Source organism: Ambystoma mexicanum, chromosome 10, assembly GCF_040938575.1.
Source record: "Ambystoma mexicanum isolate Mex_15411 chromosome 10, UKY_AmexF1_1, whole genome shotgun sequence".
In the NCBI taxonomy this organism is placed as follows: domain Eukaryota; kingdom Metazoa; phylum Chordata; class Amphibia; order Caudata; family Ambystomatidae; genus Ambystoma; species Ambystoma mexicanum.
This window is the reverse complement of record NC_090932.1, coordinates 27,895,806-27,920,019: the sequence shown is the minus strand read 5'-3', so window position 1 is coordinate 27,920,019 and position 24,214 is coordinate 27,895,806. Positions and strand designations below refer to the sequence as shown.

The window sequence follows — 24,214 nt, the reverse complement described above, 5'->3', positions numbered from 1 at the left end:
TCTGTGGCTCCCCCAGCAAGTTACGACTCCATCCATTGCAGCCTGATCACTTATTTATTATGGTTGGCTAATTTACATTTTTGGGTGAAAGGTTTTGTAATTTGTTATTTGTCTTTCTTGTTCTGCGTTTGTTTTTGCCATATCCCCACGTAGTCACATGTTATTTTAGTCCCGCCCGCCTTTACTTAAGTTGACCCCAAATAATCATTTGGTATTTTAGAAACGTTAGTTGGGCTGCTGGTGGGCAAAGGGGGGCTTTAGAGAGCAGTGTGTTCTGTTTGTGTTGTTGAGGGGCCGGGCAGCCATCCTTGATCACTACGCTACACGTGACGCACGCGCATCTTAGAAGTGTTTCCTATCTGGGCATGAATGACTATGTGCACTGAAACGGGTGAGCTTGGGTGCAGCATGTTAGCGCCTCACTCACCTTCTTTCACGAGGCCACAGACTTTCTTGCACAACAAGTTCTGGCCAGACTTGATTTTACAACTTGCTCTTTTAAATGTCTTTGTGTGGAATAATTCATGTTGCCTGGGCCTGTGCAAGGTATGATGTTTTTCTTTGTGCTGGTATAATGGGGCACCGAAGTTCCGTTCTGTATAGGGCCATTTTACAGAATCGTGCAATGGTATAGCGCTTGCACTTCACTTGGACAAAAAATGACCCATGTGCAAAAGACATATTCTTTCAATGCATCTTTGCACCAGGGCAAATTCTGCACCAGTGCTGGGACTATGGCAAACATTGCCTTAGTGCAGAAATGCATTGGAAGGATATGTTTCTTGCACTGGGGCAATTTTGACCATTTATTTATTTATTTATTAGCCATACTTCTTATTTCACTTGCACTGGTGCAATCATTCTTACGGGGCCTGGTTTACAAAGCATGTTGGATTGTGCCATTGTAAAAGGCTGTTTATCAGCCCCATGTTCTTGTAACACGAAGACTGGTCCATGCTGCTTTTGCATTTTACCTTTGTCAGTGTCAGCCCGGTTCCACAGAGGTGTAGATGTTAGTCAGACTAGTGTTTGCCAACAGCTATTAGGACCGAAATGAGGCTTGTAACGCGGTATAGAGCTGACTGTCTTTGCTTTTTATGCATTTTCAAATTTCACGCACAAGCTTATAAAATGTCATGGCCAGCACATTTTTCACACATTGCCATGCCCTTCAACAGGGAAAATATTAGTTCCACAACTGTGAGCTTATGTCCAAAAAAAGGTTTTTTATTAAGCAGATGCGTCATTGCACACGCATTAAGCAATGTGATAATAAACAAACACGCATGGTACCAGCAGCAATGTGCTAGTTCTGAGCCCAATTAGAAGAGTTTCAAGGGCCGAGCAATACAGGCCATGGGCTTCACACTGCACCTTGGTCCCCGCATCTGTGGGGTCCAATGTCTCACCGAGCAGTGGGGTGCGCGCCCGAAACTGCTCCAAGCGAGCGGGTTACTTGTGTAGCACCAGTGTGCGCTGAATCAAAGCACACCGCCTCTGTGTCCTGTAAATAGGTTTCCTCACACAAGGCATTTATGAAGGTCTGTTTGCATAGTAAACCAGTCACTTTGATGTAATCTTGTACAGTTAGATGCATGCAGAGAAGGCCTAATACTATTGAGAGCAGGAATAATAGCAATTATGCCCCTCTCTCTCACCTCTCTCTCTCTTTCTCTTCCTCACTTTCTCTCACCACCTTTCCTTCTCTCGTCACTTTCTATTTCCGAAGGCTGCAATTATGTCTTACTCTTTCTCGTTCAGCTGAGAAGGTGCACCCACACTCCTGTGACAGATGTATCTGTATAGATTATATACACCTTCTCTCAGCCAATCAGAACGCCCTAAATCTAAGGATGGGAGCAAGCTACGACCAGCAGATAATAATAATGCAGTCCTGGTGGAGTCTCTGTCAAAATCAAAGGGTCTATAGTAATAAACCTATTGCAGGGCAAGTTGCAACGTGCTCGCCTTGGAAGCAAGACGACACCTAGCAACACATGGGTTTGGTCCGTGGCGCTTAGAAACCTGTGGGTATTAAGCGTGTTATAAATAGCCAATCATATCATTTATCTTTAATGCTCTGTATTGTAAGGTGGTCCTGTATAGCAAACTCAAACCACTTTGGCAGCATTTATTATGCACACCTATTGTCTCCCCCCAGAAGCACAGCCACCCTAAGCTCCAGTCCAGCCTATAAGCAGCACAGTGACCAGGCAGAACTCCTAGCCTATTCCTCCTCTTTCAATCTGGCCACGTTTTGTTATTGTGAATTTACATCCAGACCTAATGTGTGCTAGGGCAAAAGGAAAACCTGGATTATACCTCTCTCAAACACTGGGGTGGAGGGTAGGATGATTACACAAACGTGTGCATTTGTGTGCATGCAGCAGGAATCCTCTTGCTATATGCACCCTTGGTACTTTTCATAAGTTAATTACAATGCAGCTTTCCTTTTTGGCTACTATTTTTTTTTAAATTCATACCATAATACAACGTCCAGGCCACTGCTGGCCTGGAGAAATGACATGCATGCATCCAGTTAATTTACCATGCCATGGGACTGGATTACTGTTAGACTCAGCATTTTATAGACCCAGCTGGATATTGTTCTCTTTTTTGGGAGGGAGGTTATGGTGAGGCTGTGGACAGTCAAATCTGAAAATGCTGACAAGCAATTGGTTCCTCTTAATGAAATGATATTTTGGATGTTGGCACTGGCAGCCAGGTTACTTAGACCTACTGTGATAAAGTTAGGAATCAGATGCACAATTAAGCTAATTTTATTTTTTAGGAGAGAAATGGATTCCAAAAAAAAGAAAGGGAGGAGCAGAAAAACTAAGGGAAAAGAAGAAAAAGCGAATTGAAGAGGAAATCCGGCAAAACAAAAAAATTGAAGATCTGTTTACAGGTCAGACCATCAAAATGTCACTTGGTGATATTGCTGGGAGAAAAGTGGATTAGGGTGACCAGCCATCTTCTTCAGGTACAAGTGTTAAACCTGGTTCTTCACTCGACCCATCAACAAGAGCTCCAGATGTGAGAAGACTAGAAGCCAGGGTCTCTGCAACTATTGAAGACATCTCAACAGAGGCAGATGCTGCAGCAACTACAATGTCATCAATCATTGAAGGTGCCCCCCGAGAGGAAGTATCAGAATCAAGTCTGCCAGACATAATTGAGGCTGTCCTCCTCGAGGGGGAAGTGGCAGCCGGTGGTGGTACCAGTCTGCCACAAACAATTGAAGATTCCCCCAAGGAGGAAGTGTCAGACACAAGTGTGCCAGAATTAATTGGAGACAACATCATCCCCCCAGAGGAAGTGGCAGGTACTAGTCATTCGGAAGAATCTTCATCTGCTTTACAACATATTGAAGACTCAAGGAACAGGGATGTGAAGCACAGAGCACGGAAAGATGATCTACAGGTGGCAGACTATTTGTTTCAACGTCCAAAACCCGATCAACTTTCCTATTTCTTTCAGCACCATCCAATTCAACCTCCCAAAACATAGACGCATTAAAGCAAGTTTAGGAAAGATGGGGGAAACGGTATTAGTTAAGTTACTCTGAAATACAAAAGGCCGTTTTTTGCACAGTTTGTTTAGCGTTTACTAAACATGGAGAGAAGGGTCTTTTCATCAACGGGATGAAAAACTGGAGGCGTATTTACCAGCGCATTACAGAACATGAGACAGGCCAAGGTCATCGGAGGTGCACAGATTCATATATGTTGACCTTTTCAGGGGTCGACATAGGCGGTTTACTCTTTCGCCGACAGAAATTAGCTCAAAGTGAGCAAATCAGAAAAAGGAGAGACATATTGGAGCGCGTTATTGACGTTGTAAAAGTCACTGGGAAAAGGGGCTCAGTTTTCGTGGGAAATCAGAGTCCATGTCCGAGCTGGATAATGAAGAGCTGGATCATGGCAATTTCCTTGAAATCCTTCTGCTCCTAAGTAAATATGACAGACCTATAAAGGAAGATATTGAGGCCATTCAAACCAAATCCAAAAAGAAAACGGGGTGCTTCTGTGACCTTCATATCAAAGACTACAGTTGGGTATGTGATTGAAGCCATTTCCATACTGATCAAAATGGTAATCTGTCAAGAACTAAAGGAAGCAGGGATATTTTCTTTTCAGATAGACTCAACCCAAGATGGGAGTGTTACCGACCAGTGCTCTATAATTATTAGATATGTTACAGACACTATACATGAACGCCTACTAGCAGTAACCAACTGCACTTTGTCTATTGGAAAGGGGCTGTTTGAGTTGGTGCAGAGTGTTATTAAAGATAATGGTCTGGACCTACGCAAGTGCATTAGGAATTCAACCGATGGTGCATCCAATATGCAGGGGTAGTACAATGGTCTCACATCCTGGCTCAGTAAGGAATCCCCTGGTCAAATACCTGTCTGGTGCTATGAACATGTATTAAATCTTGTACTTGTAGAAGGGACACAAGTATCGAATGAATCCACGTCTTGGTATGGCCTATTAAACTCCTGTGCTGTTTTTTTCAGGGAGTCCTACAAAAGGATGGATGTGTGGCGTGAGCTGTCTGTGGAAGGCCACACAATCCAAATAATAGGAGAAACAGGGTGGTGGGCAAAGGATGCAGCACTCTGGAAAGTTTTTGGCTCCTTTAATAACCCAAACAAAGCAATGTTCATTGATGTGGTTGTTGCACTCAATAATATTGGCTCAAAGACGGATAAATTCAATGCAAACGTCTGTTACCAAGCTTTAAACTTTTCTGAGGCTCTGTGCAAATTCCAAACAGTGCTCACAGCCCAGTTATATCTCAGAGTATTTAATGCGACAACCCCATTATCTAAGTACCTCCAGACAAGTGGAATGGACATCCTACAGGCACAAAGAATGGTCTCGGACACTACAAAAACGCTTGCTGCACAGTCAAGAAATTTTGATTCTGTGTATTCTGCAGCTGAAAAATTTGCAGAATGGGCCAACCTGGGCTTGGAAGAGAGAGGCTATGATAAAGGAGTGGAAACTGCACTTCCAGAGGGGAGGGTGTCCCACAAAAAGAGGATGCCTGGAATGAATGCAAGGGATGAGCCAATCACCTTAGCTAAAGACTGGTTTAGAGTTACTGTACATAATGCCATTATGGACACCTTTATTCAAAGCCTAACTAGTCGTTTTAAAACCCACTGATCTCTTGCCGCAGATATAGCATGCCTGGATCCCAAAAATTTCAATGAAAGTCTACCCGACAATGCTCTTACAAATATGTGCTCCTTGCTTGAAAGACTGGATGACTCCATAACGCTACAGGGGTTAAGGGAAGAACTCTCAGACTTTGCAAGCAAGTGGACTAAACTAAGGAGGACACTACCAGAAGAGTATGCCTTTGAAGCACTACATAGTGACGATCCAGCACTACAAGATTTTGTAGAGCTACCTTTAGTACAGAAATACAATACATGCCGTAACTGCAATATGTTGCTATGCAATTCTAAAAAGGTATGAACTTGTTAGTAGTTCTTACCGGAAATTGTATTTGGCATAAAAGTTCATCTTGACCTTATCTTGCACACAGGGAGCATGTGAAAGAAGTTTTTCAAAATTGAAGAATATTAAAACCCGCCTAAGAAACCACCTCAGCCAGGACAACCTCGAAGCCTTTATGCTCATGTCTGTGGAGCAGAATGTGCTTGTCCAATTGCAAAATCCGGACATAATCGACCTGGTTGCACATAAAAGTGCATTGTTGCAGGAACTCTTGATTGAGTGATTTCCAGGATTTTCATGAAGCTGGAAGCAGGATTTCCAGGAGCTGTGGACCTGGCTGTCACAGAACTGTATGCAAAGTTATGTTATTTTATGAGTTGTGTTGTTATTGTGTCATCATTTGGCTATACTGCTTATTAAATGCAACTCTATTTTCATTACTGGTGTCAACGAGTAGACATGCTTTGAGTCTGGTTCTGCAAAATATGTATTTTACTATGTGATGATGTTTTATTTTTTAAAAAGAACAAAAAGGAATGTTATCACTTTCTCAAGCATTTACACAAAAGATAACATGCAACAGACACATGAACCCTCCATAAGTAGATTTTCTGTTAAGTCGTGGATTGATGCGATTCACGGATGATGGCCGGAGGGCCACTTTTTTTGAGGTGAGGGGTGGGCCACTTTTTGAGGTGAGCGATGGGCCACTTTTCTGAGACGAGGGGTGGGCCACTTTTTTTTGGGTGTCCGGGCCTATTTCTTGTCCCAGTCCGACCCTGCCTGCCCCGCTATACGGGCTTCTGCAAAAAGGTCGCACCTGGAAGAAGTGACGCTGCATAAAATGAAACCTATCCACATGATTGTTCCCCGTGAGCTTGTGGGTGTTCTCCGACCATCCTATTACAAGGATGCAGTTTAAATACCAGTGGTGAGAATATAGTACAAGTACTCGGAGCGTGCCTCATTATAGCGGTTCAAATGTTTGGTGTCCGAAAGTACATATGTATTCACAAACATGTCAACTTCTTCCCCAAGTATTGTGTACGGTCCTCTCAAAGAAGCGGGTGCAGCTCGTGGTCAGAGTTCAGGCCACTGGCCGCAGTTCTTAGTTTGCAAATCTGGCTGTCGCAGTTTGAGTTCCCCGCCCCACCCACCTCTCTGCCCACTGCACTCGCACATATTAACATTGTATGCCCGTCTTGTTGTCGGCTTGATGTTGCTCCTGCCAGGGCACTGCAAGAGGAAACTTGGTTTCCCCACTTTCAAGGGTATTCCAGTGTTCCTGACTCGAATCCTGCCCCGCCCCCCCCATCGGACTGTACTTCCTAGGTATATTTTACGCACGCTTATCACGATGTAGTTGATGAATTCTCCTCATCTCATTGGATGTAAATTCGCAGGTTTTGTCACTGACACACTTATAAAAACCCTTCCTGTCCTTCCTAATCCACCAGCTGGTGAGTTCATGGAGTCTGCTTCTTGATGTGGCCGTTCGTGTATGGGCACTCATTTTGGACTTATTGCCTAATAATCGGCTGATGTTTTTATCCATGAAGAGCAGGTGGCAGTGTTAAGTGCTTGTTATGTCTGTCTACTGTCCCTGCTGTGTCTGGTGAAGTGGTGATGGACCTGGCCCTGTTGCTTGCATGACCAGCAGGGTTACCTTGGGCGCGTAATCGCTCTTTCCTGTCCCTCTGCTCTGCTTTCTTGATTGGTGGGCTCAGGCATGACTCCGCAGTTGGCATTCTTCCTGACAGTCTTTGAGCACACTGCAGAGTCTGCGTGGATGGATGGGGATATTGTCCATGGTATGTTTGCAGTGACATTGCCCCTGCAGAGTCTTGTTTGCAGAATTAACTGCTGGCGACTCCACTAACTGGTTGCTCGATTGCAGAAAGTGAAATCCCACCGCGTCTGTTCTAACTACGAATTCATTTGCAGAATCCAGTGGCGTTTCTGTAATTGGTAAATATGCAGGCCCCACAGTGATTAAAAGTAAATTGGTTTCGCTCCTATACTGTTTAATTTATTCTTCAACCACCAGAATTTGGCCCCCACTCGGGTGCAATGAGGCACCCACCAATTATGTTGCCATAGTGTCCTGCTACTCCTCTTTGTAAGCATTGCCATAGTCCTCGCATGCACAGAGAATGGACTTAATATTTTGAAACCCATACTGCAGAGAAGAGGAATGCTATTCATGGGGGGCGGGGTCTAAGGTAATGACCATGGGCCCCAGAAAGCCCCATGGCACAGGTTGGTCGCCTTGCCCATCCAGCTCGTAATATCTGCTTTGCGTTTGGGATTGCGTGTATACAGATGCAGGACACACTAGGAGGCCAGGTTTCTTAAGGCTGTACACCGTAGAAGCTGGTAGACTACTGTGTTCAAGGAACACCTTGCAGAAATAGTGTAGCTGGCAGGGGACTGGAGAATCCATTGTTTTAAGATCTGGGCATTGTTTGGTCCCATCCTGGGCAAGAGGGGGGCAGTGTAGTCTTGGATACAGGGATATTTTGGGAGCAGGAGCCAAGGGTCTGGATAGAAAAGGCATTTTATGACTCTTTAGTGTTCATACCCTGTCTTGGGTGAAGCGAACCTGAGCAGACTGGGCCGTAGCATCAGCGTCTACATGTGTCTCGGCCTGAAAGCCTTTTTTGTGTGACCCTGCCTGCTCCATTCCATCTGCTGAGTGCACCTGTCCACCCCATAAGCCCTCCTTTTTGTTTTCATTTTACTTTTTTCTCCCGTTCCCGCTCCCTCAGTGTGTTTTTTCCATTTTATCCCAGCTTCTCCCCTCCCAGACCAGCGTGGACTGCCCTGCAATGGAGCACACGTGAGCACAAAAGTCTCCTTCTTAGACCCTCCTACGGCAACCTTGTCCGGGCAGCCACCTAAGAGCCAGAGGCAAAGGGCAGTTCCCTTCTGGGCAGCTCCCATTCCTTTTTTGCCCCTGTTCGCTCCTAAGCACCGGACCGAACATCCTACAGCTACAACCAGGTAAGGTGGTACGGGCAGTCAGCACCACCAGTAGTGTGCTCTTTTAAAACCAGTGCTTAAATGGAAAAAGTGAAGGTACTCACCAAGCTGCAAAGCTGGAGATTCCGGTGCAGCAATTATCACGCCTGATGCTTTGGCATGGGTACTTTCACACAAACTTCCAGTTTGTTGTTATGCATTGTGTTACAGTCTGAATTTCCATATCTTATGAGATTTTCTTTATGTATAAAAATGGCAGGTAACATCGCTGTAAACTAAGCTATAGAAGGGGAGTTTTATTATTGCTAGCTTTCATTCCCTAATTAGAAATTTGGTAGGTAACTGGAGCGGTGTGCACATTTTCACTCCAATGTTCCATCACACTCCAATTACTCTAACATTTACATATTAGAATGGACACAGCTAATGACAAAGAAACAACTTAAAGTAATTTCCCAGGCTTTCCAAATCAATCCCTGCCCCATCAAGGGTACAAATGGTAACGGGTGAAGCCCTCTTAGTGCAACAGTGTTCCACACCTGGTGTGCTGAAAGCCCAGTAGATGCATGTTTGTGGATAGCGGATGAGGGAGAGGGCCCTGCTTTCCCCACCAAAAGCTGCAGAAGTTTAGTCCTTTAAGTTGCGAAAAAAAGTGAAATGAAAAGTTTTCTGTCACCTTGCACCATACTTGAGTACTGGTACTCTTTCAGGTGTTGAGGTGTAGGTACTCGAATGCTCAAAAATAAGTGCATGTACTGAGGGCAGTGCTTTTGTCTAGTCTGCGTTTGCCTTTAGATCATCCCATATTGAGAGAAGTGCTGTTTCCGTTCCTCTCATTGGTCTGAAACCTATTTGTGCCTGGTCTAATAGGTGGGGTTGTTCTATGAATTCTTGGGTTGTTCTTTAGATGTATGTTTCGAGTAGTTTTGCTGGGTAAGGGATTTTAGATAGGTCTGTAATTGGAGATGTCTTCCACGTTTCCTGCTGTCCCCTTGAGGAGCGGCTTTATGTATACTGATTTGAAGGATTGTGGCACTTTCCCTGTTGAGATGTGGTTGAAGAGGTTTCTGTGGTTATCCATGGGTGTTTCTTGTGTGAAGATTGATTTGTATATGTCTGGGGAGGGGGGCAGGGATCCATGGGGGAGCCTGTTTTGTTGCTTTGTTTAATTTTGACAAATGTCTCCGCTGATATTTGAGGGAACTTCGGAGTTTGTTCGGGCGTTCCTCGTACGGGTGGGTGGGTTGCATGGTCTACTTTGTATGGTCTGTTGGATGGTAATGATTTTGTTTTTGAAGTGGTCTGTGTGGTCGTTGCATAGTCTCTTCAATGGTATTGCCGCATTGTTTCATTCAGGGGGGGTGCAGGTTATTTTGTTTGATTTAAACAGTTCTTTTTGGGTGTTTGGTGCTTTTGATGATTCTGTTGTTGAAGTATTTTTGGATTTCCTTTTTGAATGAGCGGATGTGTTGTCGGAATTGGAATTTCTTTGCATGGTCTTTTTTGATCCTCCCTTCTAGTTCAAGTTTTCAGTTTTTCCTTTTCATGGCCCTGAGCAGCTAACAGCATTTTGCTGTTGCTCTTTTGTGTGATGGGGTAATGGGTTTTTCTTTATTGATCTTGTCTATTGTTGTTGTGAGGAAGTTGTATATATATATATATTTTTTTTGTATGGTTGGCTGATTTCCAGTAGTTCAGTTAGATTGCAATTTTTGATGGTCCTCCAGTTTCTTTTCATGGTAGTCGGCAGATTGTCCTGTTTGCTTATTGGTTTGGTCACCGTGATCACGAAAGGGATGATGTGGTGATCGCTCGAGAGGATCTGAATTGGTGGTGCCGTGGTAATGAGATTTTTGTTGACGATGGCAGCCAATGGTGAAGCACTTTGAAAACATTGAGAGTAGCCAATGCACTAACCAACCCTTCTCCTGCATGCCTCCCAAATACCACAGACCCGCACAAAGAGCCAACAAAACTACATGTAAAACACACATCCAACATAAGAAACATTTGCAAACAATCCATGACACTGGGCCTTTTCCTCTGGATACAATAAACCAGTGCACACAATCCAACCCACCTAAAAAACCGACTCGCACAGGAAGAGTTCCTCCTGGTTCCTCAACCACCAACGGAAGAGCACAACCTCTATATTATCCCTCTTCCCTCACTAACTCACCTTACAGAGCCACGTGATGCTTGGAGAATATACCAGTGGTAACTGTCCGCAGTAAAAGACCACTTAACATAACAAGACAATCTGCTTATTTTGATTGTATGACCTCTCCAGCCACGTGTCGCCTCTGCGAGATTCCGTTTTGAGTTTACCCCCCTTTTTGCACTTTAGTTGGTAAGTGGAAAGTGCTGAGTTCTGTGACTCTCCTGGATCATCTTCTTGCATACAAAAGTCCACTTGCTATTCATGTGGCTCTCTAATATGTCATAAAGAAGGGTGGATGTCGTAAGCTGTCCTTGGGGAGGCAGCCCCTTGCTCATTGTCACCAGTCATTACTTTTGGATGACCTGTATGATAACGCATTTATAACATGCCTGTACACAAGTGTTTCTAGGCGCGCGTGTCTGTAGGATCCTGACCAGTGTATGCAATGCTCATGACCACTAAATCCTGATTTTTTTTTTTTGCAGCCATGTCATGTGGGTGTGGACTGCATGGCTGATTGTATTTGTATTTTGTTTATTTATATTGCGTACCCTGCCCTGAGGCATCTGGGCACATTTCTTGCATGTTTACAAGTAATAGTTACAGGTTGAAAGACATTAAGGTACAACTTCCTACGGTGCAGGTACATATCGAGAGGCAGATGGACGTATTGGTTGAGTACAAGACATGTAATACAGTTAGATACAAAGTATATACACCTATGAGTACATCTGATTTACTTCAAGTAGCTAAAGCTATTGTCAAGACTTGATGGTCGTGTAGCCGATGAAACCTCCGTCCCCAAGTACCACTCGAGCAAACAAGAAATTACTGCCCGAGCAGTCCTTGAGGCCACAGGTGGTGATCTTCGTCAGTCGCAACCAGGAATGCCTGAGGATGCCGGAAGGTGCCCCCTATGACCACTGTAAGGTAAACACGAAGTTAGGTCAAGAACACAGAACCCCAGACTTGTATATGAATGTGTAATAAGTCTAGAATAAGGCTTACCCTTAGGAGTTGGTCGGGACTTAATGGTGTAAAGATGTTTGTCGGAGGCAGCCGGCAAGGGTGACGACCAGATGACAGGTTGGTAAAGCACTTAGTATGTATGAAATCACCACCTTACGTAGAAGCCAGAAAACGTAAGTCAATCAGTTGAAAAGTGCGTAATCCAAGAACATAGTTCATAACAAAAGGGCAATCCAAATAGCAATCCAGGGAACAGAAATGTGGTCGAATCCAGTAGAAAATAGTTCCAAACAACGGTACCGTGAAGGAAGAAGCCAAAATCAGAGTACAAAATCAATCCGAGGTCAGTGGTAGTAATCTGAGTCCGTAGTCCGTAATGCGCCCAACAGGATCAGCTGTGAAGCGCTGAAGGGCAGTCAGCGTGTCCCTTTTGAACGCTGACTAATGATCACATGACTCTCCATCCGTCACGTGATCGAACGTGCTGAAGGAGGAGCTCTCAGGTGCCGGCAACGGAGACGTTGTAGAATGCCCGTTGCGCGTCTCCATGGCAACTGCCACCGCCGGAATGGAAACCAACGCTGAGATGGCAAGAACCGGCGTCGTTGACCTTGTCCCATCCCTTGCCGGCAGGCCTGCAGGGGAGAGTGTTTTTTGGCATGTATTTTGGAGGGGATAGTGGGAGCTGTATTGTGAGATGTGTTCATGGAACGTAGGGGCGTGACAGAGCCCCCCCCTCAAAGGCCCACGACCCCGTGGGCTAGAAGGGTTCTCCCGATGGAACCTGGACACCAATAACGGGGCATGTACATCAGACGATGGGACCCAGGACCTCTCCTCAGGACCATAACCCAACCAGTCCACCAAGTATTGCAACCTCCCTCTAACAACCCGGGATCCCAGAATAACGTTAACTTCATAACCCTCCTGGGAAATCACAGGGACAGGACCAGGAGCGGGAGCAATGCGTGTATCATCAGGACAAGGCTTGAGGAGAGATGTGTGAAAAACGGGTTGTAATTTCCATGAAGCGGGGACGGCGAGTCTATAGACCACCGGGTTCAGGACCTTGGAAACCCTATACAGGCCGACAAAACGGGGCAGCAGTTTACGACAACCCGCAATATGGAGATGCCGTGTAGACAACCATACCCGGTCGCCTGGCTTATATGACGGGGCCGCTTTCTTTTTTTGTTAGCGGCAGTACTCATAGACACCTGGGCCTCCTGGAGATGGACAAGGGTTTGAGCATGGACGGATGCGAGATCTCCGACGGTCATTTGCCGCAGGGGTACTGGTACTCAATACAGGGGCATTGGCAGGATTCGAATCAGAAAAGGGTAAAGTACGTGGATGTTGGCCATAGAGCGAAAAAAACGGAGACAACCCAGTGGACGAGTGCAGGGCGTTGTTATATGCAAATTCCGCAAAATGAAGAGACTCAAGCCAGGTATTCTGGAATTGCAAAGTTAAACACCTCAAGTATTGTTCCAAGACCTGGTTTACTCTCTGTTTGGCCGTCGCTTTCTGGATGGTAAGCTGAAGAAAAAGGGGCATCTATACCTAGTAGCTTGGAAAGGGCCAACCAGAAACGTGAGGTGAACTGAGACCCTCTGTCTGACACAACGACACTCGGCAAACCGAACAGACAGAAAACAGATTAAAAAAACATACGAGCCAATGAGGGAGCAGTAGGAATGCCTTTACATGGTAAAAAATGGGCCATTTTTGTGTATGAGTCTACTACCACCCAAATCGTGTCGTAGCCTTGTATTCGTGGTAGATCAGTTATTAGGTCCATGGATACCATATGCCATGGTTTCGGGGGTATGGGCAATGGATGTAGCAATCCTAGTGGACGACCCTTCTGAGTCTTGCATTGTGCGCATATAGAGCAGGTGTTAACATATGTCTCCACGTCTCGGTGCATCGATGGCCACCAGCACCAGCGTTTCAACAACTCCAGAGTACGTCGCTGACCTGGGTGGCCATTGATAGGAGCATTGTGGGACCACTCTAAGGCCTGGTTGCGAGAGTCACTGGTGGGGAGGAACAGTTTTCCTTTAACAAAAGGCAACCCATCCTGCATAACGGTATCCCAATCATCCAATACTTGGGGATGTTGTATAACCCATTGGCGTATAGCCGTAATCATAGGAGGAGATGGAGTACAGGTACAAACAACATGGCCTTTACCTAAGAGAGTTTCGGGATATGAAGGGAGAGGTATTCCCCCAGGTGAATGGGACAAAGCATCCGCTTTACCATGTGACAAACCCGGTCTGTGTTTGACAAGGCAATCGTATGCAGCAAAAAAGAGGTGCCAACGAACTTGTCTACTATTGGCGCATTTCAGAGACGCTAGGTCCTGTAAGTTTTTATGGTCTGTGTAGACGATAGTCTGATGTCTTGCCCCCAGAAGATGGTGTCTCCAGACTAACAATGCGTCTCTGATGGCCAGGAGCTCTTTTTCAGTGACCGTGTAGTGGGTTTCGGTCGGTGTAAATTTCCTGGAATGGTAGGCCACCGGGTGTAGTGCTCCGGTGGTAGGACAAGGCTGGGATAGGACGGCCCCTAAGGCAAAGGAAGAAGCATCTGCTTCTACGATATACGGAAGTTCTGGGTCAAGATGCTGTAGGACTGGGGCCGTGGTGAACGAGGTTTTAATGGAGTCGAAGGCTGCTTGATGTGCATCGGTCCAGATAAATGGTACTGCAGGACTGGTCAATGCGGTTAATGGTGCTACAATGGAAGAAAAATTTGCAATGAACCTCCGGTAAAAAATTGCGAACCCTAGAAAGGATTGTAATTGTTTCAATGTAACAGGTACTGGCCAATTTGTGATAGCCTGGACTTTGGATCGGTTCATTGTTAGCCCCCCCAGGTGAAATATGGAAACCCAGGAATTCGACTTCAGCTGTATGAAACAGACATTTCTCAGGTTTAGCGTATAGTGAGTTCTTCCTGAGTCTTGTGAGTACCTCTCTGACATGAATGACATGTTCGGCCAATGTTTGGGAGAATATCAGTATGTCGTCCAGGTACGCCACGACATAAACAACCAGAATATCACTAAATATATCGTTTACCAATCGTTGGAAAATGGCAGGGGCATTACAGAGGCCAAAAGGCATCACCATGTATTCATACAATCCTTGGCGAGAGCAGAAAGCAGTCTTCCACTCATCCCCAGGTCGCATGCGGACTAAATTGTACGCCCCCCCGGAGATCTAGTTTGGTATAGATGGAGGCATTGGTCAACTTGTCTAACAGGGTAGAGATATGTGGAATAGGGTAGCGGTTTTTTATGGTAATCGCATTCAGGCGTCTGTAATCTACACAAGGGCGGAGATCGCCTTCTTTTTTCGGGACAAAAAAAATGGGGCTGGCCACGGGTGATGAAGAAGGCCTGATATGTCCTAACTGTAGGGCGTGGCAGATGTATTCTTTAAGGGATGTTTATTCAGATGGTGATAGTGAATATATGCGTCCTTTGGGAAGTGATGCCCCATCAATTAGGTCAATAGAACAATCATACGGTCTGTGAGGGGGCAGTATCTCGGCTGATGTTTTATCAAAAACAGAATAGAAATCATGGTATTCTGGGGGTACACCTGACAAAGTGGCTCCCACCGTGTGGGTTGTTTCGGGTGGGTCGTTCTCCCCTACAGAGGCTAAGTGTAGGGCCCCAAGTGTCCTCGCAGGGTTGTTGAAATCATCTTCCAGTAAACAAAAGTGTTGGCAAATGTCTGATTCGAAAGAAACCTGCCCCGTACCCCAGTCGATGAGTGGGTTATGCTTCTTTAACCAGGGAAGGCCTAAGATTATTCCGAACTGTGATGTGGATATCAAATCAAAGGACAACTGTTCTTTATGGTTACCCTGAATAATCACATCCATCTGTTGTTTAATCGGACCAGAAATGAGAGAGGACCCGTCCACAGTTTGGACTGGTTCGGGATATGTCTTGGTCACTAGTGGAAGGTTCAATGCTTTGGCCAGAGGTATATCAATAAAACAACCAGTAGCCCCTGAATCAATAACTATATGTACTGTGTGTGAACACTCCCTATCAGGATGAAGCACTGCCTGAACGACCACTGGTCTTACTGGGCCGAAAGTAGGAACCCTGGGGTTGTGAATCGAGCTCGTCTTGTCCCCCATACTCAAGAACGAGCTTTCTGAAAACCCGAAGACTTGTTCTTCGGGCGTCTTGGGCACTCTTTGACGAAGTGACCACTGAGTCCACAGTAGAAGCATGCATTGTCGGTTCTCCGACGCTCCCTTTCGGTCTGAGTGATGGGACTTCGTAGACCACCTATTTGCATGGGTTCACTTGCACCATCCGGTGGAGAGGGTAAGGGTTTACCTGAAAAACCAGATTCCGCCCGACGTTCGGTCTTCCGAGCGTCTACCTGAAGAGTTAGGACTACTAGTTCGGGATATGCATCAGGAAGGGAAGGAATGACAGAAAGAGCGTCCTTCATAGTGTTACACAGACCTTTGTAAAATACCACAGCTTTCTTGTTTTCAGGCCATGAAGTCTCAGCTGACAATTGGTTAAAGCGTGTGATGTATTCTATTAAGGTTTGTCTGCCTTGTGATAGTTCCAGGAGCTCCAGATCCTGAGACTGGGCTTTATACCTGGTATCGAATACTTTGGCCAACTCGCTCACCAGAAGATCGAAATCGTAAAGGGTTGGATGGTTGTTCTCAAGAAAAGGATTAGCCCAGGTAGCTGCAACCCCGGTCAAATGGGATAACAAAAAGGCAGCTTTTGTGGTGGAATCATGGAACACCAGTGGTCGGCAAAGAAAATGAAGTTTACACTGATTAATAAAAGTGCGATATTTTCTAGGATCACCCTGAAACTTCTCAGGAGGTGCCAATGGAAACTGAGTAGGTAACACCACGGGAGTAGGTGGTGTAGGAGGTACAGAGGGAACCGGTGGTGGTGTTGCCTGATCGCCAAACTCAGCATCTGCCGGTAAAGGGTTGCGGGTACTTTGGATATTATCTAAGCGATGATGTATCGCGGTTGTGGCAGCCGCTACTTCGGTTCTAAGGGATGCAACAGCTTGCATTAGAGCAGCCACAGGGTCCCCGGCAGCAGGTTCCATCGTCTGAACGACCAAAAAAAAATGGCTTCACAGTCTGTCAAGACTTGATGGTCGTGTAGCCGATGAAACCTCCGTCCCCAAGTACCACTCGAGCAAACAAGAAATTACTGCCCGAGCAGTCCTTGAGGCCACAGGTGGTGATCTTCGTCAGTCGCAACCAGGAATGCCTGAGGATGCCGGAAGGTGCCCCCTATGACCACTGTAAGGTAAACACGAAGTTAGGTCAAGAACACAGAACCCCAGACTTGTATATGAATGTGTAATAAGTCTAGAATAAGGCTTACCCTTAGGAGTTGGTCGGGACTTAATAATGGTGTAAAGATGTTTGTCGGAGGCAGCCGGCAAGGGTGACGACCAGATGACAGGTTGGTAAAGCACTTAGTATGTATGAAATCACCACCTTACGTAGAAGCCAGAAAACGTAAGTCAATCAGTTGAAAAGTGCGTAATCCAAGAACATAGTTCATAACAAAAGGGCAATCCAAATAGCAATCCAGGGAACAGAAATGTGGTCGAATCCAGTAGAAAATAGTTCCAAACAACGGTACCGTGAAGGAAGAAGCCAAAATCAGAGTCCAAAATCAATCCGAGGTCAGTGGTAGTAATCTGAGTCCGTAGTCCGTAATGCGCGCAACAGGATCAGCTGTGAAGCGCTGAAGGGCAGTCAGCGCGTCCCTTTTGAACGCTGACTAATGATCACATGACTCTCATCCGTCACGTGATCGAACGCGCTGAAGGAGGAGCTCTCAGGTGCCGGCAACGGAGATGTAGAATGCCCGTTGCGCGTCTCCATGGCAACTGCCACCGCCGGAATGGAAACCAACGCTGAGATGGCAAGAACCGGCGTCGTTGACCTTGTCCCATTCCTTGCCGGCAGGCCTGCAGGGGAGAGTGTTTTTTGGCTTGTATTTTGGAGGAGATAGTGGGAGCTGTATTGTGAGATGTGTTCATGGAACGTAGGGGCGTGACAGCTATCCAGTTATGCAAGTCTTAGTTAGTGCAGGTGTTACCAGAGCGCGACTGGTGTTTACAATCTAGCGCAGGTGGTGGCTAGGTCTTGCTCAGAGAGCCAGGATTTGGTTCTATTCTTGAATGAAGAGAGGTGGATTTCAGTTCTAATAGGATCTGGGAGTGTTCCAAAGGTGGATGTAAGAACCGGAAAGCTGGACCTCTTTGCATTTTGTAATTTAAATCTAGGTATGGCAAGTGAGTGGGCTTGTGCCGATCTAAGTGGTCGGGTAGCTGTGTGGTGTGCAGTGAGATGGTTGGCCAAGTATTTTGGTGCTTGCTTGGTTAAGCACATGTGTGTGAGTGCAAGGGTTTTGTCCGAAGTTCTACGTGACACAGGGAGCCAGTGGAGGTTCTGACTGGTGTCGTAGATGTGCAGTTTTCTGGGTATATCGAGGGCTGCTCTGATGGCATTATTCTGTGTTAATTGGAGCCTGTTAATGTTCTTTTCACTAGTCCCCAGGTACAGGGCATTGCAATAATCAATTTTAGACATTATGAGGCCTCTTACCAGAATGATGCAGTAAGGAGTGGTGATGAAAGGTCTGCAAGCTGTCACAAGTTTGTAAGTATAAGCTGATGCTGAAACCAATTTGTTTTGTCAAGGAAGAATCGAGGTGGAAGCCAAGAGTTTTTGTATTGTTTGATACCTTAATGGTATTCCCATCGAAAATCTTTGAAAGCCGGGTCCAGTTTATTAAGACGGAGGTGTGAGCCGAGGATGAGTAACTCGGTCTTATCATCGTTTAAGCATAAGCCATGCTGTGCCATCCAGGCTTGAATGATTGTGTAGATCTCATTGAAAACCTTTAAATCTGTTGTATAATCGCCAGTAATGGGAATGAGTATCTGGGTGTCGCCTGTGTAGTTGGTGTAGGAGATAGTCGAGAATATCAAATAGAGTTTTGGTGAACACATTATATAATGTAGGGGATGCACAAGACCCTTGTGGGACCCCGCAAGTGACAGGTGAGGAATCAGATGAAGCGGTAGGTGAGAAGACCCGCATGGTTCTGGTTGCAAGGAATGATCTGATCCAAGTGGTGGCCTGATGAGAGAAATGGGCAGAAGTTTTTAGGTGTTGGCAGAATATTTGATGATCAACCAAGTCAAATGCTGCAGAGAGGTCAAGTAGTAGTAGTAGAGCTAACTTGACTTTGTCTTTAATATCCTGAATTTGTGTTGTTAAGTCTGAGGGCTGTCTCTGTGGCATGTTTCGGGCGGAAACCTGATGGACGATGACCGAGGAGACTTATTTGACTCAAGTTAATCCTGAATTTGTATGTAGGCTGCTCGGTCTAGGATTTTCAGGAGGAAGGGCACGGTCGTATCGGTCTGTAATTTGATGGGTTAGCAGGGTCTAGAGTGGGTTTTTTGATGAGGGGGATGACCCATGCATCCTTGAGGTTATCTGGGACCATGCCTGCTTTAAATGAGGCATTCATAAAAGTGGTGATGAAGGGGGCTAAGCCCTGGGCAGCTTCCTTGATTATAGGGCCTGGGCAGGAGTCTCCTTGGCAGTTTGATGGTTTAAGTTTTTTAATGATGTTTTCCACCTCCCAAATAGCTAGTGGCGAGAAGCTAAAGGGTTTGCAGGGGTGCCTAGGTGCCAGGGGGGCTGAGATCAGGTGCTATGGAGAGTGGGTCTGTCAGTATGCTACATTTTTTTGTTATTAATTTTAATCTTCAAAGTGGTTATTTTGTCCATAAGCGCTTTTTGTATACTAGTACACCAGGCAGCATTGGTGATGCACTTGTCTGTGGGGCTTATGGGCGATTCGAGTTTTTTATCTTAAAGAGCACTTTTGTGTTTGATTCAGCTTGAAGAATCCATTTATTATAAGTGTATTTTTTGCTAAGAGAATTGCTTCCTTGTAGTTGACTGAAGCAGTGATCAGTGTAATTTTGTTAATGTCTGTTGGATGGCTTTTCCAGTGTGACTCTGCATTTCTTTTAGCTTTGCGTAGGTCTCTCAGCTGAGGTGTGAACCACGAATTGAGGTGCGCACGCTGTTTAGGTTTGAAGTTTTAGAGGTGCTATAGAATTTGAAGCTTTTAGTATAGTTTGGTTGTATGTATCTGCCAGGACAGTAGGATCTGAGCAAGATACTAAGGCTTTATTAAGAACGGGGAGGATGAGCGGTAGTAATTTCTCTTTAGTAATGTCCTTCTTGTTGCGAGTGTGTCTATAGAGGGCGCTATGCTAGGTTTAATATTAGGGGGGGTTGCTTTGACTGAGAAGGTTATCTTGTGGTGATCAGACCAAATGCATGGAATGACAGATGGCAAGTTGATGCTGCAGTTTAAGTCCGCAAGCCAATCGAAGGTTCTCCCTTTGATGTGTGTAAGCTCATGAATATGATGGTTGAAACCTAGGTTGGTTAGAGAGGAGGCAAGGTCCTGGGCTATGGTGACATTCCGGTCTTGGAATTCGAGATTAAGGTTGCCAAGTAATATTGTTTGAGAATTAGGCTTAGCATTAACTGAGAGAAGGGTGGAGATATCCTCAGCTAGGGAGGAGATGGGTCCTGGTGGTCGATAGATGAGGGGCATTGTGGCAGTTTGGTTAGGTGATAATGCTAGTTTCACCGATACTAGCTCAGCGGAGGGGGATCTGATTATTAGGTATAAGTCTAATTTCTGGTGCATTTTTGAATATGAATGCGGCTACTCCTCCTTTAGATTGGTTTGTGTCTGTCATTTCTAATGATGGCATATCTGACGGGAATCGCTAGGGCAAGGGAAGGTCCGGAGGCTGTGCGTAACCTTCACTGACGGCTAAGAAGTCCAAGTCCTCAGTTACGGTGAAGTCGGCTATGTCAAGAACATGCGCTGGAAGAGATCTGGCGTTGATGAAGGCCCCTTTGAGCAAGATAGTTTTGTCTATAGTCGAATGGTTGGGGTGGGTTGTTGAATTATTAAGTAGAGTGTTGGTATTACCTATACTAGTAGTGGTAGTAGTAGGTGTTATTGTTTTAGTTTTGGTGACGGGTGAAAGGAAAGTTTATATTTTTTTTATTTTGTAATTTTTTTTAAAGGTTTTTTTTTTTTTTTTTTTTTTTTTACAAAATCTGGAACTGATTCTCTGGTTCCTGAGAGAGCGTGCATCGTTGGTTGGGTATGGGTTTGTGTGCAAAGTATTCAAGCCAGAGGGCTGGTGCGTTAAAGTATGGATTAACGCTTAGCATTGTATGCTTTTCCTTAGGTTTATGCAGACCTACTAGACGAGTTGTAAAGATGTTTTGATACCGTGAGGAGGGGTGAGTACTATCACGATAGTCGAGGCTGAATTGCGAGTTTTGGAATAGGTGGTGTATCGATGCAACAAATTAGTATATAAAGTGAGAGTTAATAATCAGAGTAGATGCTACGGTTACCGTGGACAAGAGGAGTACACTAAGCGTGTGGAGGAGCCAGTACATAGTTAAGTAGGTACACACCGCAGGTTAAGCCCTGAGGAGAAGGGATATCAGCCAGAACCCCAGTTATCAGTAGTAGCTAACCATATTATGGTGCATTATACAATCATTAAGAGGTAAGATTAGCTTGCATAATGGCGGCTTAGTAATCAATGGAGTAGTAATACTACTGGAGATTGTTAAGGTAGCATATAAGAGTATACAGTAAATGACTGTATATCTACAGTAGCTACTAGAAAGTTGGGCTAGGCTAGATGATAAATATTACAACGTGATGAACATGCTAAGTTCAGCTAATAACATATGGCAATTGGCACGCCGAGTACAGGTATGGTTATAGATAGTGAGACAAGATGGTTAACTGTTTACACAGGCGAGTGTTAGATCGTGAGGATTGCCGATGTAGCTGCAGTGCGACTGGCAGACAGAGAGCAGGGTACCTGTAGGAGACAGGTCGTGTCGGTGCCGATCAAGAGAAGTAACCGCAGCAAGTGAAGTGGTCGAGTTGGAGAAGGCGTGGGAGGGGCGCTGCACATAAAGTGTCGTTGAGGGAAGTCTCTATGTCAACTTTGTTGTGTGGCAGTGGGCAAAACCACAGGGGCACTGGGGGCTGCGGCAGAGATGCGATAGTGCGAGTGGGTAGCCGCTAGCCTGTCCTGTCACGGACAGGCACAGAAAGGCTAAGCCTTAGATTCTGGTGCCTTTGATCCGGCTCACGCCATCCGGCAGGGGAGTTGCTAGGTCTGGAAAAGACCCGGGGCTACGCTGATGCCGGAACTGTTGGGACTGGGGGCTAGCTCGTCTTTTGGCTGTAGCTCCTGAGATTCTATCCGGGGCTACAACCAAAAGATCAGGGGCTATAGCCCCCTTAGCCAACCCCTAGCAACGCCCCTGCCATCCGGTTTCTCCGGTGGCGAATGAATGTGCTCCCCAAGGTAGCAAGGTGACCGTATGCCACAAAAGCGCTCTGGAGCTGCGGCGGCCATTTTGGGCATCGGATTCAGCAGATTTCGGCGTCGGACTCTGCTGGAACCTCGTGGATTATGGCGGCTTGCTATTGGGGCCGAATTCAGTGCAACTGGATGGCAGGTAAAGCTGATGCAGTGAGTTTCCTGGAGCAAGGCCCTCCTTAAGCGGCCTGCATGCGATGTCTCCGTGTAGCTCGTAGCTCAATGAGGTGATGCTGGCAATGAGCTGCTCCTACAACTGCCTGGGTAGGGGCTGCTGTCCTGAGATGATGGCGTGTAGACTAAGGCACAGACTAAGTCTAGACCTCCTAACTTTTTTTTTTTAAATCTTCGCCCCTCTCCAGTGTGGTGTGGTTTGAAGAAGAGATTCTATGTGCAGAATTGGAGCTGAATGTTGTGGCACATTTTTATTGTGCTAACAGTTGTATATTGTCTCTTTTTTTGTGTGCATTACTGATTAAATTGTCGTGTGGCTACTACTTGCCGAAGTAATATTTAAAAGTACAAATAATGTAAAGTGCAAACCAAAGGACAATGATAAGAAATCTTGCAGTGTCTGTCTGGATTACTAAATCAAGCCTTGCATTGCTCCGCTTTCTCCCTTGTAGTGTGCCGGGACTTTGCCGTGCTGGAGGACCACAGCCTGGCCCACAACCTGCAGGAACAGGAGAGTGAGTAACTGGGAGCTGCACACCAATCGCCTACTTTGATTTCATTGCATGCATTGCCAATGATTGGATTATGTACATTATAATACATGCCCGCTCTCTGGACTGTTTCTTTGCATGCTTTACATATTCCTGGATACATTTTGTCATTGGTAAAATATACACCCTTTGGAAGAAAGCAAATGTGAATCTTGGGTTCCCCTAGTCAAGAGGCGGGGGATCAAGTCGCATGCCTCCACAATTTATATGCCGATGGCTAGAGTATGTTTTGCGGCCTCCCCTAGTGTTGGATCTGTTTCTCCTGAAATCGCAGAAGACCAGGTGGGAACGCACACATTCACCAAAATCGCAGCTCTTTGTATCACAGACGCCTAGTGTACCATATGGCATTCACAGGAGTGACCCAACTTTCTCAGCAGATTAAACTGTGCTGCTTGCGAGGGACAACTTAATATTTCCCAGCAATAGTGTGTGTTTTCTATTTTGTTTAGTTTCAGAAAAGGCTTTAAAGGTCTAATACAATATACAATAAACTTGCACTAGTTGATGCATGGTATAGCGGTCACAGCGCACCAGTGATCTCTGTCGAGGGTCAGTGCTGGTTTGCCATCACGTTACTGCTGGATTGCACGCTTGCTGGCCTGTTCTTTCCCAAGTGGCTGCCCACGCTTTCTATTTACCTTCCGAAGTTGCACCAAACCAGTGCGTTGCAACCCTGTTCTCCTAGCGGGTAAGACACGAGTGGTACTCTTCTCCTTCCTACTTTGTTTTCCTTGCATCTGCCTTAAACTGCCACCTCCAATCCTGCTTCCTTCGACCTACTTAAGCCTCGGTGCTACCCTTGGCTGCCTTTTTTTATGCTCATACCAGTGCTTTTGGTGCCAGAACCCGCTTTTCCTACCGAGGGGTATTCCTTCCAGTCCCCACTTTGCCGAGCCTGTTTACACGCAGTCTGACACTGTGGCTACAGACAGGAATAGACCATTCCTCTTTGAAGGACGCCTGTTAACTAACCGGAAAGAAACCATCCTCAAAAGGTGAAACACTGCGTGGTAGTCTTGAATAGCTTCCCACATTACAGTGCTTATCTGCTCCAGTGGTCATGGAAGAGAACCTCTTTCCTCTGAAAATCTACCTATTTATTCATGTTATATATGTAGTGCCCAGACCCAGGGTTATCACGCACTTGTACACAGCAGGTATAGTGCAGGAGAAGAGAAGTGCAGGGGAGGCCCTGATCAATGAGACATGGTTCAAGGATAGGAGAGCCATCAGTCGATTTGTTCTGCATCCACAGACTGTGTCAGCCATTTTTATTGAACAGCCAGGTTTTTAGACGTTTCCTTAAGACTTGGTAGGAAGGTTCATCTTTGATAACCGGTGGGAGAAGGTTCCATAGGGTTGGGCAGTAACAGTGAAGCTGGTCCCACCAGCACGCTTGTTTTT

The 24,214-nt window shown here is 45.7% G+C and overlaps 1 protein-coding gene across 2 annotated transcripts in view; it reads left to right on the top strand.

Moving 5' to 3' along the window:
• The window catches only part of CCDC50 (coiled-coil domain containing 50), a 411,626-nt gene that overhangs the window by 83,590 nt on the left and 303,822 nt on the right, over nucleotides 1-24,214 (top strand). For both annotated transcript variants that reach the window (XM_069617441.1, XM_069617440.1), the window contains exon 2: nucleotides 22,709-22,771. In XM_069617441.1, the coding sequence (XP_069473542.1) occupies nucleotides 22,709-22,771 (63 nt within the window). The remainder of the gene's footprint in view (nucleotides 1-22,708; nucleotides 22,772-24,214) is intronic.